This window comes from Varroa jacobsoni, unplaced genomic scaffold, assembly GCF_002532875.2.
Source record: "Varroa jacobsoni isolate VJ856 unplaced genomic scaffold, vjacob_1.0 scaffold_517, whole genome shotgun sequence".
Classification (NCBI taxonomy): Eukaryota; Metazoa; Arthropoda; class Arachnida; order Mesostigmata; family Varroidae; genus Varroa; species Varroa jacobsoni.
In genome coordinates, this window is record NW_019213419.1 from 403,127 (window position 1) to 420,401 (window position 17,275).

At 40.6% G+C, this 17,275-nt stretch overlaps 1 protein-coding gene across 9 annotated transcripts; it reads right to left on the reverse strand.

Moving 5' to 3' along the window:
• On the reverse strand, positions 1 to 9,150 carry LOC111261074 (uncharacterized). Of its 9 annotated transcripts, none has more exons than XR_015311347.1 (4): positions 8,502 to 9,140; positions 5,365 to 5,448; positions 4,449 to 4,717; positions 3,351 to 4,116 (listed from the first exon to the last, which is right to left on the reverse strand). XR_015311347.1 is itself a non-coding variant. In XM_086968564.1 (4 exons), exons 1-3 carry the CDS (start codon positions 8,537 to 8,539, stop codon positions 4,537 to 4,539), a joined length of 321 nt encoding a protein of 106 aa, XP_086824690.1. In that variant the 5' UTR covers positions 8,540 to 9,150; the 3' UTR covers positions 3,351 to 4,116; positions 4,449 to 4,536. The 9 variants fall into 9 exon arrangements, 3 of the variants coding, with proteins under 3 accessions (XP_086824690.1, XP_086824689.1, XP_086824691.1); XR_002680760.2 differs by lacking the exon at positions 8,502 to 9,140 and adding an exon at positions 7,568 to 8,069 and having other exon boundaries at positions 4,449 to 4,756; XR_002680761.2 differs by lacking the exon at positions 8,502 to 9,140 and adding an exon at positions 6,459 to 7,557 and having other exon boundaries at positions 4,449 to 4,756.
• Positions 9,151 to 17,275: the final 8,125 nt, after the last annotated feature.

A 17,275-nucleotide genomic window follows, 5' to 3' on the forward strand; every position in this document is an offset into this window, starting at 1 on the left:
TATTATTATTAATTATATTATATTATATATATACATATATATATTATATTACTATTAGAGGTTCTTCAACAAGATGGAGAATAAGAGAATGCTTAAACTAAGCCTCTAAGCCAAGCTAGTTGTCTGCGTAAAAGGCGCAATTTCGGCCGCTTTGCTTTGATAGTTCTTCTATTCTTCTACAGAATCGCAGCAAGAAGGTTGACCACTTTTCTACAGGGACCTAACTCGGCTAGCGTGGGCATAATTTTGTTCCTAGGCGCTGAGTTAAAAGCCACCTTGAAGTCGACGAATATTGCGTATAGCGGACAGCGCGACGTGGTCGATGCTCTCTTGACGCCAGCCATCGGGATCTTATACGCTATTTCTGTAGAGCGTTCTTTTCGGAACCCATGTTGCTCCGTTGGGATGATATGTACGCTTCCCAAATTGCTGTTCAGTCTCTTAGATAGCGAGCCAGAGAGCGGCTTATAGGAAACGCTTTCCATCGCTATTCCCCGCGATGATGATGACACGATTAGGTGACTATTTCCTTTAAGAATCACTAACAATATGGGGGGTACACTGGGAGTGTACCAATACGTAAATATTTATTTAACAGTGCTGTCTAGCGCATTTGATATGCTCATTGCAGGCCTTATCTAGACCGGCGGTTTTTTTGTTACCTAGACTCCTAGGACCCTGTACTATATCCCACGTTGTGAAGTTTTGTAGAAGGATATCTCGTTCAATTAAGACCAGTTTTTCTCACGCTGTGAAAAAAAGGCGCACCGCGCGCGGTATCGTAACCTTTAACACAAACATCTCCGAGAAGTGATTTATGACGGCCGAGGAACTAATTGGGTAAAAGCTGCCGAGGTGCGTTAGCCACGTTCTGCATCTGAAGCATACGAATTTCGACAGATCGTCCTAAAAACGGAAACCAAAAGGTAGAAATTGGGCTGCACCTCGGCCAGAAATCTCAAGAACGATCTCAGCCCTTCAGGTAAGGCTGCAAGTACAGTTGAATCATGGCTTATGTTTGCGGGGGACTGGAAAGCCTGCACTGTGGGCTGTAAAGAACGCTGAGCATAAGTTTCAGTATACATTATGTAAAACACACGGACGCTTTCTAGGAACTTGGCTATTTGTAGGCATCGCAACGCAGCTCGGCGTCTGACAGCCCGCGCGAAGATCAGCTCGTACAGTTGGGACTATTGCCCCCGATATGCGAGCACAAATGCTTACCCCTCTGGAAGTGAATGATTCTCACCCTGAAACTATACCCTTTCGCAATTAACTACCCAGCGACAATAGTCCGCAAGTGCGTTTCGAAAGGTATTAGTGCGGCTCGGGTTTGACTGGTGGTGGTCGGCGTTTAAAGTCGCTGGATTGTCGCAATGATTGGAGAGGCAGAATAAGAAGGCAGCGTTTCTAGTCCTCTAAAAAATTTCTCCACCGGTAGGTACTTTGATTCGGATTAGCCAGCCGAACATAAGCTGCTACGAGACTTAGTTTCTGGCTGCGTAAGGCAATGACGTTACTCTTCACTAGGCACGGCGTAAGGTCGTCCTATTTAATAGGGTTAGTTGCCCAAATCTTCGTTAGTTAAAGAATACCTATACTGCTCAGTTGCAGCCCCCTCACAGCTCCACGGTGTAATTCTTAGCGTCTCCTCAGGTCGGGCGTCGCTACAAACTCCGTGACCATCCTCCCGAGCGGCTGCGGTGATTCAAAGCATTGAGTACTCGAATCGGTTCTCCAGTCGCTAATACTGCCAAAACCCGCTTTAAAAAGTCCTCGACTGCTGGGGACGGGTCATCGTAGTGCGAGTGTTTAGCTTAGTGCTGCCACTTCTATTGGAAATTCTTTAACGGTGGCATTGATTCGCCCTTTTGAAGCTGACCCGGTTGCTGGAACAGTCCGGCTCTGGAGGTCCGGTTGATCAGGCTGGGTTTGTGGTTTAAACTCGTTCTTCGATAGCTCTTCTAAAACTTCGATAGCTCTTGAGTGAACATTTCTGGCTCCTGCCCCTCTCGTTTGTCAGGATTCTTACGCCTAAAAAAAAAGCTTTGTTCTTCTGGCAATGTTGTAGGGAGTTTCCCCAGCCATACCCTCTCCAACTGTACCGTCCCCTCTTCTGTCAAAGCCGTGATACAGAGGGCGAAAATATCGACATCCTCGCGTTCTCTTGACCCACTTTCTTCGCAATAATATCATTTGCCCGTTTGCAGACCTGGCCGACAAGGTTTACGGAAGGCACATGTACTTCTGAGCTAGTAACGTCCTCTAAAAACGCTCCATTCCGCTGATACACCTGTCACTTTAAAGAGTCTATTACGTACATTGCGAAACGAAGTAAGAGAAGCTGTCGTGTAAGGGTAGTGCAGAAAGTAGATTTAGAAAGTATCTATAACACTTTATGTATCTGCATAGAATATAAAATCGTACAGTGGTTTCTAATTCAGATAGATATATGCAGGACAAAATGATGCCATTAGTTGCGACGCACTTTGAATAGGGAATAAACTTTTCAAACAGGACGCACAGTTATTTCACTAATTTTATCGGTGATCTCACCGCTTCGCTAGAGTGTGACGTAGGCCATTGTATTTTGCCAGTATACGAATAATACAATTGCAGGTAATGGATAGTCCTTACTTAGGTCAACTAGTGTAATCTGCTGACTCACAATCTACCTGCTAAAACAAAAATTTTTGAAGTTAGTTCAAAAGGCTGCGAACGGTTACCGTTACACCATTTGGTTCGTTAAATATTATTTGTATTATAAAATACTTACTTACTTACTTACTTTCACATTTGTAGAACTTCTTCTTAAGTAGTGGTTTCGATGGACGTTGAGTTTACGAAATCGTTTGACAGGTAAATTCTTTTTCCGTTTTACTCAGTGCTGCTACCTTACACAAACATGGGCTTCTGCAGCTGACAACTATCCGGTATCGGTTACGGATACTATTTGAGTTCCATCTTTTTCTAACCTTTCAGACAGAATTTCACTATATCAAATTGTTGATTCATTAGAAATAACTAGTAGTTGGCCATTTGCTCTCCTTCAATAACCCAGTTATATAGTTTTGTGATGATAATTGAAAGTACTCTTATAGGTGCGGTAAATATAAGGGTTTAACCATGTCCTTGTATCTTAACAGGGGGCGTCGATAAAGTTTGCTATGATTCAAGTACACACCTGTATATACTTAGTTGTAAACTGTGTTCTTTTTGTCACCTCGAAAAGGAGGCCTGTGGCCAGGGGAGCGACCACGACAAAACGAATCCTATTTAGTTCCACTAGCAAATATTTTTTTCGAAGATCACAAACGGTGTTGTTCTGCTAAGGTAGAACGAGCTGTAACTACGAAGGTGTGACAAAGTGGAGGAACAGCTTTATTGTTAGCTAAGCAGCCTCAATATATCCAAATATATCACCGTACCGTCATATAGGTCATACTCCCAACATACATTTGTAGGTCTGCTATAGGGAACATTGTTTAATGTTTACTAAAGCAAATGCCTATTTTCAAATCGGAAACGCATCTAGGGAGCTCAGCACTCCTAAACAATAAGTTTCATAAATGTAATAAGACAAGATATAAGTAATATTGCATTGATTTTTGCAGAGCAGAAACCGCACACATATTTGCTCATTACTATTGATGTCTGGTTCGAAAGTGAAGCAGATTACGATTTGGTGGGTTAGGTATGATTTTTAGCAGCTTTGCCTAGCGTTTAGACTACGAATGGCAATGACTTACTGATTATTGTTCACAGTTTGGTGCCCCGTAACCCGTAACACGTATTTAGTACACGAATCAGTACAACACGTTGGTAGAAATCTAGCCAGCTAGCAAACATTGAGTACTCCGTCGAGAGCCACTTATATGTACATACATTGTACCAAATCGCCCTATTATGTATGTACGATGCTAAGCTAATTGATCCTTGTAATGTATGTAGTGCCAAAAAAAAAAAAAAAAAAAAAAAAAAAAAACTCATATTAAGAAAATCTGAACTTGGAAATTGTTTTTCGTATTCTACGTCCACTACCTAGGCCGTTGGACATTTCTTCAGACGGCTGGCTTCTAGCACGAGATGAAGTGTGCCTACGCCGGATCCTACGACCTATATTTAACAAACAAACACACACATGATTCATCGAGACGAATTTTAGTTACAAAGGATCGAGATCGGCAAATGTAATTTCATGGCGACTCAAAACAGAACGCTGCTTCTAAGGCTAACGTTAGCCAGTTATTTGTCTTTATGTAAACGGGAAACAATGGAATGAAGCATCAAACCGTCTAGCGTAAAATGTTAGGTTTAATGTGCAGAGCTATCATAATTTTAGTAAATATATGAATTTGCGTAAATTATATGACTGTAAATCAGCGTAATTTCTCGATTTGGTTAACATTCAAGCAACACTTAATTGTCACAAAAGTAATTAAACCTACCTTGTTTTAAGTTGACGACGTATCTAAGAGTGGTAAATGTTTATTCCAAAAATACTCGACACTGAACCGTCGCGAGCATCCCCTGCGTTCACTTATCAAATGCTTTAGTTGATACTTCCGAATTGGCGATCCGCGACGCTGAAACCGCTGATACAGTGGTTCTGAAAGCCAGCATCCATTTTGGGGTGGGGCTGGGGTTCTGCAAGGCGATTGGCACACATTCTCCGCTTACGAGTCGAGCGGTACCAGGCCTGCAAACACACAACGATCTCGCCAAACAAACGTAGCTGCATAGTAATGGCCACGGTCTTGGATTCAAACATGGCAGAAATACGAATTCCAAATCAGGACATGTCGCTGAGATTATATATATATTGTACAAACTATTATCCTGGACATGAACTGATCTCAAATAAATTTGTCGTTAACTTTTTCGTATTGCTTTCTGCTAATAATGGTATTTTTTGTGGCAAGTTACATGTATACGAGGCTACAACACAGATAAAGACAATTTTTTAATATTCTCGTTCCTTTTACACCGTTCAAAAGTGCTCTCTTTCTTCCATTAGCCCGTAAGTAAACGGAATTATTCGCTGAATTCAGATTCCGTATTTGGGCATTGCTTGCAACAAAAAAACAGTGGATTTTTAACGTCACTTATATTTCGCTGTTTGCCGAGGTCCAAAGACTGCCCAAATAGTTTTGCCGTGTGGGGTGCAGGTCTTGTATTTGAGAGAACAACTCACAAGTGGTTTTGCGGGATTCAATAATGCGACCCTAAGGCTGAAGGATGCACTCCCGCGGCTCGATCTTATTTGAGGTCGATGAGAAAGCACAAGGACAACGCTTGATTTTGCCAAGGAAATGAACTATAGTTATTTGACTATCAACAAGCGCCTTAATCTATGGAGCTTACCTAAACATTATAGGCTTGGGTGTATCACAGGCTGAACGAAGAGTGCAGAAAAACACGGTTCTCCATCGTCGCCGAACATCTTGCCTGACACCGAGCAATACGCAGACAAAATGAGAGATTTCTGTATACAATTGTTACAGGCGATAAGAAGATATATCTCCAAGTGAATGTGAAGCAGGTAAAGGAATGGACAGCTTTGGAAGAAAAGCCTAAGCTTCGAGCTAAGCTATGTCTCCACTTCAAAAATATAATGACTTCCTTGTGTTCGGTGGAACTAGAGGCATCCGAGTGGAAAATGTTTAAAAAAGCAAGACTGTCAATAAGAATTTGTATATGGCCGTGTTACATTAATTGAATCAAGCTATTCCACAGAAGAGACCCGAATAACAGGACCAGGTCACGCTCCTCTAAGACCACTCGTGGTCTCGTAAGACCATCAGCCACACATGGCGAAGACCACTCGACGCGTGCTTGAGTGGAAGACATCCGATTCCGCGCAAATTAAATTAGCGACCGTACATTTTAAGAACAAAGAATGCTTCAAAAGTGCAGCTGGACAAGTTGTTGTTTAACACCAGATTTGAAGAAAATACGCGTATTAACTGAGACCGAAAAAAAAATCGTGCAAAGTGAAGCAATTTGTTATCAGAATCAGAGTGAAACGCTAGGCGAACAATCGAGTCTATTTATAGTTCAGCCTAACACCGTCGTCACATCGCTATCACGCTGACTAATGTAGACTATGTTGGATGACTTAGGCTACTTTGTTTTATAGAGCTAAATACCTGCGTATTCAATCAGATTACTACTAAAGGATGCCGATAGATTTTCATCTCGAACGTTTATTTTCGTCATTAGTCGTTAGTCAAGAGTACGCGTGAGGGGATGCTTTTATCAGTGTCCAAGTTATTCAAGTCGATCAGCCCACACGATGGCGTAAGTGAAATTGAAGTTGCGAGCTTCAGCGGTGCATTTATGTGTGGCAGGACTTCGATGTAAAAATGAAAAGCAGCAGTTCGAAATTATTGAGAAGTGCGAAAACAATCAAAACTTGATTAACCAACGGTAGCTAAATGTATAAGGTCTTCACTTACTTGGCGGAAGTTACGTGGATTTTGTCCACCCGCCGAAAGCGAATCTCATAGCTTCCAACTATGAAGAAGGAAGATCACTTTACGGTTTACATCACTAATGCGTCGATACCTACACTGTGTTTTGAAACTACATCCTGCAAAACTTGTAAGTTTCGTCTGACATCGTATACCAGGACGCTACAGATATTGAATGGATGGGCACATCATTTCAAAACGAGTTTCCTCCAAGGTAATTATATTGCGTTCGATCGTTGACTTGTTCTATGTTATTGTCACATTGCAAAACCTCTCACTCAATGAAGGAACGGTGACGCCGACCAGAGGTACGCCAGGGATAATTCCTTCGAAGTCTCTCGGTAATGTAGTACCGATTTTCGCAGATACCTTTGCAAAAAGCCCGCACCTAGACATTGTACTCGTTCTTATTCAGAACAGATGTAACATCGATTCACAGTACAAAATTACAACCAAACGCGCCACCGTGCAAAACTCTTTTTCTGACAGCAGTAAACATTTGCCTGATTTTAGACGAAAATTACGATGGGTAAGGGGAACGACTTGGTAAGGAGCAGTTGCATCTCTAATAACAGTTCAGAATGGTCAAACATTTTCACAGGTGTTTTGACCACACCGCGTTCGGCTTTTCCGTACGGTTTCGAAATAGTACCTAGCTTACAATCAGCGCAAATATTTTCTTATAGCAGGTGACACAAAAAACAAATAGTTTATTCTGGACTACAGTAGACTTGCCTAGGACCTATTGGACAATGTGCAGAAAAACGACCCACAAGCAAGTCATTGAAAATCGAACATTTGGATTGTTATTCTCTCATCGGATCATAGTGACCGGTAGTGATTGTTCTTGCAGCGTAGGCAGCATTGAAGACGTCACGTAACACCGCGTTCGCTTCTTGCCCCCTTTACAAACGTGGTAGTGCCATTAGTGTACCTCCAAACGCAACTGCACAAAAAAAATAATTATCTCATGTCGCCATATCAAGAATATGCGGTCTACAACGATCGAACACTGCTGCTCTTCTTTGAACAAAAAAGCACTTTATTATTGGTATACGAGGTTTACGGATAGGGCCAGGTCTACCGACAGGTACCTTTAAACGAGTTTCACTGATACAGTGAAATGAGGTAGCGCTCATTTGGGGCACACTATGTTTTCGCGGGCATTCACCTGCCTTTATATTCGTGGCGTTCACGAACTCCAGAAAGGCGCACGAGAAACGTAAGAAGACGCATTCCAAAATCAAGTAGATTCCTTTAACCTAATTTTTGTCCTTGGAAGATCGGTATTTGATCTAAAAAAAGGAACGTGTTACAACCTGTAAGCCTTGTGAATTTTACAGGTAGAGCAAGAGCAGACAGGTAGCTTTACACGTGCCTTTAACAAGCCGGCTTGATAATCTGCAACATTTTACTGCGCCGTTCGAAAGAATAACTATTTCTCAATAACACTACTTCTTGCAAATGTGAAGAAAGTTGCTTTGTTACTTATCGGAATAATTTCATAACATTAAAAAAAGATTACTGGCGCCTTATAGAATCACTGGCTTCCTTTCCGCTGATGTCAAACTGTCTATCTGATTTATACGTATATATGCTAAGATTTGAATCGGTCATGGTCGCATGTTCACAACTACTACGCACTCAAAGGGTTGGATATTAGTCACCAAACGACGTCGCATTTTTCAGCTCTAGAAAAATGTATTTATCTTCTTGTTAGCGATTCAATTTATCAGGTTATTTAGTAGAAATCACTGATCATTTCTAAAACAGAGAAAAAATATGCTGAGAACTATGTACTTGGTTAAACCTCTTGCTACGCTAGAGTCAGTAGATATTGGTAAGCTTTAGTAGTTATATATATATATATATATATATATATATTATGTATTTATTACATATAAGCTTGGCATAAATTTGTACTGAAATAGAACTTGAACGGCTAATCGGGGCTTATTTTCAGAGTGCTGCGGACTCCGTTCAAACGACAAGCAAAATCGAAATTGCAAGATCGGGGTTGGTATTTACCGGCGTATAGTTTCCTTTGTCATCATTAGCGGTAGCATCCTTGAGTTTACGATATGCTATATAGGCCATTGAGTATTTTAAAGTATATGAGCAGACGCCCCATCGCGCACAACTTAGATCGGTGTTAACAATGATGCCAGTTTTACAGGCGTAAATACATCTTCGTACGGCGCACAATCCACGTGAGAAATAAGCGCGCATCACAAACACTCGCCGACTTACTCGTCTCCTCCGCAAGTTAGATCTAGCTAGGAAGTGGCTGAAAGACAATACTGTAGTAGAAAAAAAGGGGGTACTGACGTCACAGAGATGTATATAAATCTCTCGGAAGTCTCTTGCACACATGCAAGATAGAATAAACGATCAAGTTTACTGATAAGGACTTTAGGGTTAATATTGCCTCGTAGATTTGTAGTTGACGAAGCTCTTTGTACCCATCAGGTGCGATGAAAAGGGTAACGGAAAAAAGCAACACTTGAACGGTGAATACTATGTGGAAAAATTCCTTCAAGACAATGTTTAGTTGCCGCTTAATAGGAGCATTATGGTATAAAAATGAGATAAACATTCGCTGGCAATATTTTTTAATTAGACAATGTAGTGGTGCACCGCCTGATGGCTACGCTGGACTTGGTTCAAGAAACGATGCTTTGTTAATCATACGACATCAAGCGATTACCTCTATCAACTAGGGTTTACTTCGGTTAATACCCCTGAATGGATTCATGTTTCAAAAGGGGTTTGCATACCTAACAAGCCTTACCTAAAGACAGATTTAGACAACGAACGCTAAGTATTACATGAACACTAGGCTGAGCTAGTCCTTCAAACGGTTACGTTTACGCTGATATATATATATATATATATATCATATCGACCGAATTACAAATTGAGTCTGCATTGGTTTCTAATTGTAATCTCTTTGCCACCCTACTGCTAAATTGATTTAGGAGTTTTCTCGCATTGTGACACCTAGCGGAGAACCCCTGAATACGCTGTGAAGGATAGTGCTTCGCACTACTTCCTAGAGCCCTTTGGATTTCATTTCTACAAATCTACGGACATAATAACCGCCTGCTTGTGTTTACCCTTGAACAATAATAGCCTACAAAGCAATAGACTACCGTACGTGCTCGGATTTTCCCCAAAAGTAGATTAGGTCAGCATACCATCGACGATGAAAAATTCTTAAACTTTCGTTAAAATTTTGCAGCTAACCTGGTTGGGTGCAACGGTGCGATGCACCTAAAAATTAAGCATGCTTTGGTTCTAGGGAAACTCTTTCGATCGATCCTAATCGTACCGTCATGGCGCTTGCTTTCACCACCACTGTGGGTATCATATTATATATGAGGCCGACGAGTGTAGCAGGGGAAATGTATTGTGCAAACAACTGTTCTCAGCGTAACCCTCAGTTGTTTTGAAAATTTCATTACACCCGACGACCTTCCGCCGGGGCAGTTCAATTATTCCCCTGTTACGAGTATAGCGTTCAGATTTGGGTGGACAAACATCGCCCGGTATGAGTGAGCGAGATACAAACGTATTAACGGGCGAGACGTTGACGGTATGAATTATGGGTTAACTACGTAATTTTTTATACGTGGTCTCGGGTTACACCACAGTAAAATCACCATCATCTTTATCAGCCCCAAAATCCTGCCTGTCTATACATATAATAGATATCAAATGGCCCAAACGCTCCTTTGTAAGGTAAACGGGCCACAACTTTTCTCCTATACACAAATACGTTGCGCTGGTAGTCTTCTGTGAGTAAGAATTATAATACAACTAAATTTTATCAACAATTGAATAGTCATTCTCTTATTCAAATATATATATATATATGGGACGGCTAACTGGCGTACGATTTCGAGAGAAAAGTTTCAAAACTGAACACAACAAGTCCTGTTAAAAACAAAAGATTCATGATCGAAAAAAGGTTACAGCATTATTTCGAAAAAAGTTAACATAAAATTGTCTTTATAATAGAATCAGTTGGGCACAAACTAGAAGTCAAACTGTATAAATGCTTGGTTCCTGCATTTTTAACTACAAGGAATTAGCTATTTCATTATTAAATAGCATTCATAGCAAAACATGCAGATTTATTGACTACGATTGCAAAAAGGCTAAAACACAAATAAATAATCATTTCTAGATGTCCTGTAGTGGCGAATAAAATGATTGTTCATTTCTTTCGAAGTGTGATCCAGGGTAGCGCTTAGACGAGCTCGACGACACTTCAGTATGTAAATTAATAAGAGGTGCTTTAAAAGGAGATGTGTTAAAGGGTAAGAGGTTATCTGTCCTTTAGTTTCGAGGGATGATTATGAAGGCCAGCCTATTTAGCGGATGTGCTATCTGATTCCAAACTTTTTCCTAGAGGTTTCCTAGGGGTTTTCCTAGAGAGCCCTACAGGTCCCATGGTTCACGCAAAATTGAACATCTAGACATTTTCCTGATAAGTGACAAATACCCCAAGGACCAATAAATTCGGTTACGACAACCCATTGATACAAACAGCACTTTTAACTTATGATATATCGTAGGCGTATATTTCTAGAAGCATTCTACGTGTACATGCATTGAACATACTGGCAAACAGCAGGATTTCGAGTCGCCTATGTATTTAAAACGAAGACTTTAGTTACAATCATCTACTATAAGTGTATTTTTCACAACGTAATCTGAATATTTGTCATAATATAGCATCGTTAAAGACGAACCAGATGATAAGCACGCGGCCACTATAAACAACAATTAGGGATTTGCAAGACAAATTAACCATCTGTCATGTTAAATTTCATATGTTACCTCTCATTTGTGATCACAAACATCTTAACTGCATAATATAAATTACACTTTTGTATAAGACATTAAATTGGCTTGTCGAAATTGTGTCGTGCTTCGATGAGAAATCTGGCCAAAGCTTTTATTATTATATTTAAGTTATTTGAAGATGCTAGATAAAATTTTTAACGATAGTGTTACACTAGTGAACGAATCAAACGAAAAGCTCATTAAGAGTACAAGATATGCCCCTGATACACAGGCTGAAACATAAGAGACTGATTTGACTAAGCTAAGTACTTGCTTTCTGGCGAGGCGCATTGAGAACCTTTCTTCTTCGAACACAGGAGCAAGCGGAACCGGTCCTCAAGCATGACACCCCCCCCCCCCCGTTTTGAATTTTTATATATGAATAAATAAAAATGCCCAGATCTAGAACGCATCAAACAATCCTTTTTTAGGTATGCAATCACTTAGATGGTAGAATGAAAAATAAGATATATTAAGACCAAAAGTTATCCACTGTAATCGTCTCGTTGTTTAAAACGCATATATGTCGCAAGCATTTTGAACGCTTTTTTGCAACAAACTCAGACTGAAATATTGTCGACAAAGGGCAAAGGGAAGAGTAAAACAACCGTATGTAGTTACATCAATTCTATAGCATTACGGAGATGTACCTGTACTAATTTTGTACTGCTAATCAAATTCACATATTTAAAATATGTTATAGCCCTTGAATGCTATAGGTATAACAGTTGTTGTTGACGAAAGTTTACAATAGTAATTATTTCTACTTACTTCCATTGTATAAGCAACGGCGTATTGACTTTAACAGGGAGGGAGTACGCAATCGTTCTAAATGACCGTTTGACCGATCTAGGCGTGCCGCCTGTAGTTACGGGCCAACCAATACGCTTACACAGTTTCCAATTATAGTTGTAGCACCAAATAGCAACTCACATAAGAAATCATATAAACATTATCCTGATATTTACCTCATTGCATCGATGTTTTACGTCCCATCAATGACACATATAAGGCAAGCCCGACGAATAAAGAAATTTATAATTCTTATTTACATTCTGCGCTTGCATAAATGTAAATGCATTGGAGACATAAAACGTCCTAAAATAAGAATAAAGTAATCAAGAACATTGTAGTTATGCATTTCTTAGTGACTCGCAGATTTTGCTTTTAATCGTTTGCAATATATGGAAAGCTCAAAGACTACAATTAGCAATGCTTATGCTCAAGCACGTCTTCTTGCCGAAAAAAGACTGTAAGGAAAAAAGATTTCAACAAAGAAAACAAGAGAAATTTGTAAAAATGACGTAACCTACAGTCTCGTATATTTAAAGCCTAAAATGATCTAGTCCTTTGCTTGAACCTAAACGATTAGCTCACTTATTTTTAATAATTAATAACTTGTTAGCAGCAGCGCGCTAAGGATCGTGTTTTTAATAAACAGCAAAGTCGATATGAACTTCATATAGTAAACTTTTTTATTCTTTTTCAAATAATTACTAAACTCTACCAGATTGGCTTCTTAAGACAAGTGCCACAAAGTCGTCGTATTGGAGGCAGCTAGACTTTTCGTTACCTAAGTTAACATGATTTGATCGTAGTATTCATACAAATTATGATAAGGCCTACTAAATTCTGTAACGTGCGATTCTGGCGACGCTTGAAAATGCTATATCCAAGTTTTATTTTTTTATTCATTTTTAGTTAGAAACGTCATATATGTGCAACAGCACGACATCCGAATATCGACTGCAAGTTATTTTGCATTTACATGTATCGTCAGACTTGTGGAATCTTACTTTTCTGTAGGGTGTAGAAGAACATATGCACGACAAAGTGGGTGGCGACGTGTTTGTTTAGCTGTTGTTGAAGGCCTCCGTTACTGGGATCTTAACGCGACGACGTAGATCCTCGGACAACAGTGACGAGTCACCTGGGAGGTATGCGAGTGCTATTCTAAAGGAAGGAGGCACAATTGTTGCGCAAAATTGTTCAAGGTGCTCCATGGTAAGTTTTTCCCAAATGACTAGTAACCCATACGTTGCGATCGGAGCTACTTTGCTACTTACAAACTGAAAGGTGTTCCAGAGGGCACCGACTGGCGGACGAGGCGTGAGTGCCCCAACCGTGCAGAGCAAGGCTTGGTGGAACCTTACCGGACGCGTCCCCAGAAGGGCGAAAGAACGGAATATGATCCAGGCTAGATCGGCGGCTATGCTAAGCAGCGAGCTTAAAAATATTCAGCACGCCACTGTGATAGATGCCGGCAAGGAAGAATGCACCTGTTAAAGTAATGCCAAAGCAGTCTCAAGGCTTTATCTGCTAGCCTAGGTGTCAAAACATACGCGTTTCAAGTGCTGAAGAATGCGCCACATCACTCCGTTTTCAGGTGCGCATTAGCGATTTTGCAGTCAATCTCGTAAAAAAGGAACCAGTAATTTTGTCGCTCATGCGGCCGACATTGCCTTCCTGCATCAGTCGGTGGCGTGCGCAATAAAACCTATATCGATCGCCGATAACAGCGATTCGCAGGACAAAGACCAGTCAATATAAGCAAAAGGCGGCCTGGCAAAATGCAAGGTGTCAATGGCCGATGTCCTGTTTCCCCTTTTGAACTCTATTACCTCCATCTTGATCAGGCCTATGGTCAGTTCATGATCTGTGACTGCGTATGTCTAGTGCTTGCCGCGCTTGGAACCTGTTCGACCCGTAAACCATCAAATCGTCTGCACACAAGATCATTTCGACTGATTTTTTCGACTTTTCTGTTTGATCCAGAAGGCCCTTCTTTTAGATAAGAAAAAAAAAAAATAAAGAGTGGGCCTCAGTTGTGTGAAAAGAGTTCGACCGCTTTATCGTCAGTAGTAATTCTCCTGTAGACTTGCAACAAGAAAATTAAGTTCATTTATAGGAGTATAATCTTGTTCTTGGACGCTGAATCAAAAACTGTTATGAAGTTGACGAACAACGCGTATTGCGGACAGCGCGCCGTGGCCCGTGTTAGCCTGACGTCGGCTATCAGGATCTTGCACGTCGGTGTCCATATTGCTCCGTTGGGATGGCCTGTACGCTTTCCAAGTAACTGTTCAGTTTCTCTAGACAGCGGGCCAGAAAGTAGCTTATAATAAACGTTTTTCTTCAGTGTACCCGCTATGATGACGACGCGGTTAGGTTGCTTGTGTACCTTTAGGGATTACTAACGGGGTAGCATCTTTCTACTGGGCTGAGAGCGTATCTATATGTAAACATTTATGAAGTACTGCTGCTTAGCACGGTGCCAGAACGGCGGTGCATTTGAAATGCTCGTGGCAAATCTTATGTGGACCGGCGTTTTTCTTATTATGTAGGCTCCCAAGACCCTGCATTAGTTCCCGCAAGCAGCTGAAGAATGTCGCGTTCTATTGAGATCCCTTCTTTCGATGCTGCTGCGAAAAGGGGCACCATATGTAGTATCGTATAGTTCGACGCAAATATCTCTGAGAAGTGATTTATGAAAGCCGATGAGTTAATAGGGTAAGGCGGCGAGCTGTAGTGGTGCATTAGACGCTCCGTATCGGCGATCAAACGGCTCTCCAGGCATTCAAGGTATTATTGTTTTTGTGACATGTACGTTTTTCACCTTAAAAACTGAGGCTAAAGAGAAAAATTTGGATTACACCTCGGCCACAACTCTGAAAGCCACCTATGCCGTTTGGGGAAGGCTATAGGTATAGTTTAAACGCTGCCTATGCTTTCGGGAAACTGTAATGTAAACTGGACCCGATTCTACGCATAAATTTTCGTATTTACGTCGTCAGGCGCAAGAAAAACTTCGTGGATAAGTTTATCTACTTATAGGCGTTGCTATAAAGCTTGGTTTTTGACAGTCTGCGTAGGTATAATTTGGAAAATGAAGTCTACGCCATTAATATGTGAGCATGAATTCTTACAAAAAATTATTATTTTGAAGCTGTTCCTTAAAGTTTTATACGTGATTTTCTCGTGCCGCGTTGAACTCTATGCGAATGATAATCGGTTCCAAAATACAATCTGTGTTTGTGGTTCTTTTTTAAAACGCCTTCTTGGCCTAGATTCTTGAGTTTTTTTTTTTTATTTATTTTATATCTAGTGAAGGAATCAGCTGCTTTTAGGAGGCGGGGTCTTTAACAGAGAAGTTAATTAGCACGCAGTTAAGCTTTAAGTTTCACGGGGATTTAAAGTGACGCTTTAAGTCTTCGACGGGTACCCGTAATGGCGCAGTGGTAACGTGTTTGTCTACTGACCTTTTAGAACACGTCATGGTCTATGTTCAAAACCTTAGGCATGATTTGTTCCGTAGTAAGAGCCAGCCGGTTGCAGTAGTTTTTGATGACGCCAATACTGAGCGTACACCTCGAAACGTATGGGTTTTCAACAAAACCTTCTTTACAGGCACTCAATGGACAACACCGTTATCGTGTAGAACCCACAACCACAGCACCCGATCTAGTTGGCCTCATCAACCGACTGCTACGGTACAAATTGCCTGAGTATTATGTAGATTCGAGGATAATTTTGAGCAGCACAAATATACGTTAGCACACGTGCAGAGTCTGATCACATCCAGCGTCCACATCTGAGTTCCTGATAACCTCTACAGGTCGCTGCTAACACATTTATTCACAACGATGAGCATGTTATTTACTAAATAGATGAGCGTACGTAATTTTCACAACATCGACGCAATGCTTACTTGTAATTCTTTGGCGAGAAACCCAGTTATAAATTCGACGTTTGTACCTTTATCGGACACATCTTCAACACTTTTGATTTATTAATAAACAATCATTTAAGGCCTTTCAGCACGTCCCGCTTCTACTCACAGGTGCAGACTGCCAACCTGGGCAAAAAACTTTGATTTAATTGATTAATTAAGATTTAAATTAGTGTTTGATTTTTTTTGTTTATTGATCCTTCACTACCTAACTTCCTGGTTACGCTTAACCTATGGCTAATAATTAGAATAAAATAGAATGGGTATCTTTGAAATGAATTAATATTGAAGTTTCAGGGCATGCCATATGTGGTGGGAAAAGAAAAATGTTCGCTTGGGCTGAACAATCCGTTCTGGTTCAACCAGACAGTATTTCTAAGTTCCTTTAGAGGTGAAGCGGGTGCATCTCTTCATTTTTAGACGTAGGCGTAATAAGACGTTTTTCAAGCTGCCGTATACTACCTATATTTCTGTTAGCACAGATCACGATGCGCTTTGGTACCAGAGTTTAAATATTAATGTTTTTTTTTTAAAGAACACGCGCATGTACTATAGGAAATAGCTCACTTCTCTGAGTGACTCAGATGTGAATGTCTAAATAGAAACCGCTCACCATGTATATGTGTAGGTGAAGCTTGAGCTTTTTGAAACGTTTTGCTCGACTTGGAAAACTCAATTGACGCCTATGTCCATTGGGCTTAAAGATAGTTTGCAAAATTAATACGACTAAGCCCGGCTTGATAACACAAAATCACGGCAGGATGAGTGGTACTACGTTGTTTTATAGCCGATATTTCGACAAGGGGCAAGTAGCATTGGAGCTTTTAGCAGTGTCATACATTTGAAATCTGGTGTTGATAAGAGCTGCCGGAGTTAGATGTTAGAACAACCGTGATCCAAGCCCTACAGCTCATTGCGAGCATCTGCGAACGTTATACACTCAAGTGAAGTTGCTTGGCATGCTCTGATCGGGGTGTGTTTAATACGAAATATGAAATCGAGAAAAAAATTTAAATATTTAGTAGCAATAAATGTATCCATAAAGCCATATTGCGGACAATAACTAGTGGTATAGAATGAAACCACTCTCACGATCAGTCTTAGAGTTCAAACACTTGTTGCTGAAGTAATAAGAGCACGTCGCGTTCACGTTGTTCACAAACGAGGCAGATCCAATATTTGCGTCGTTCTTTGCAAACGTGTGTGCTTTTATGTCTCTAAT

Excerpts from the sequence above, each read along its gene's own strand:
- LOC111261074 (XM_086968563.1), bottom strand. The coding sequence starts at position 8,539 with ATGCTACCGCTAATGATGACAAAGGAAACTATACGCCG. Across the intron at positions 5,449-8,501 it reads ACAAAGGAAACTATACGCCG|GCAAGATGTTCGGCGACGAT; the intron begins GTAAATACCAAC and ends GCTCGGTGTCAG. Across the intron at positions 4,757-5,364 it reads CCCAAGCCTATAATGTTTAG|ACCGTGGCCATTACTATGCA; the intron begins GTAAGCTCCATA and ends TTTGAATCCAAG.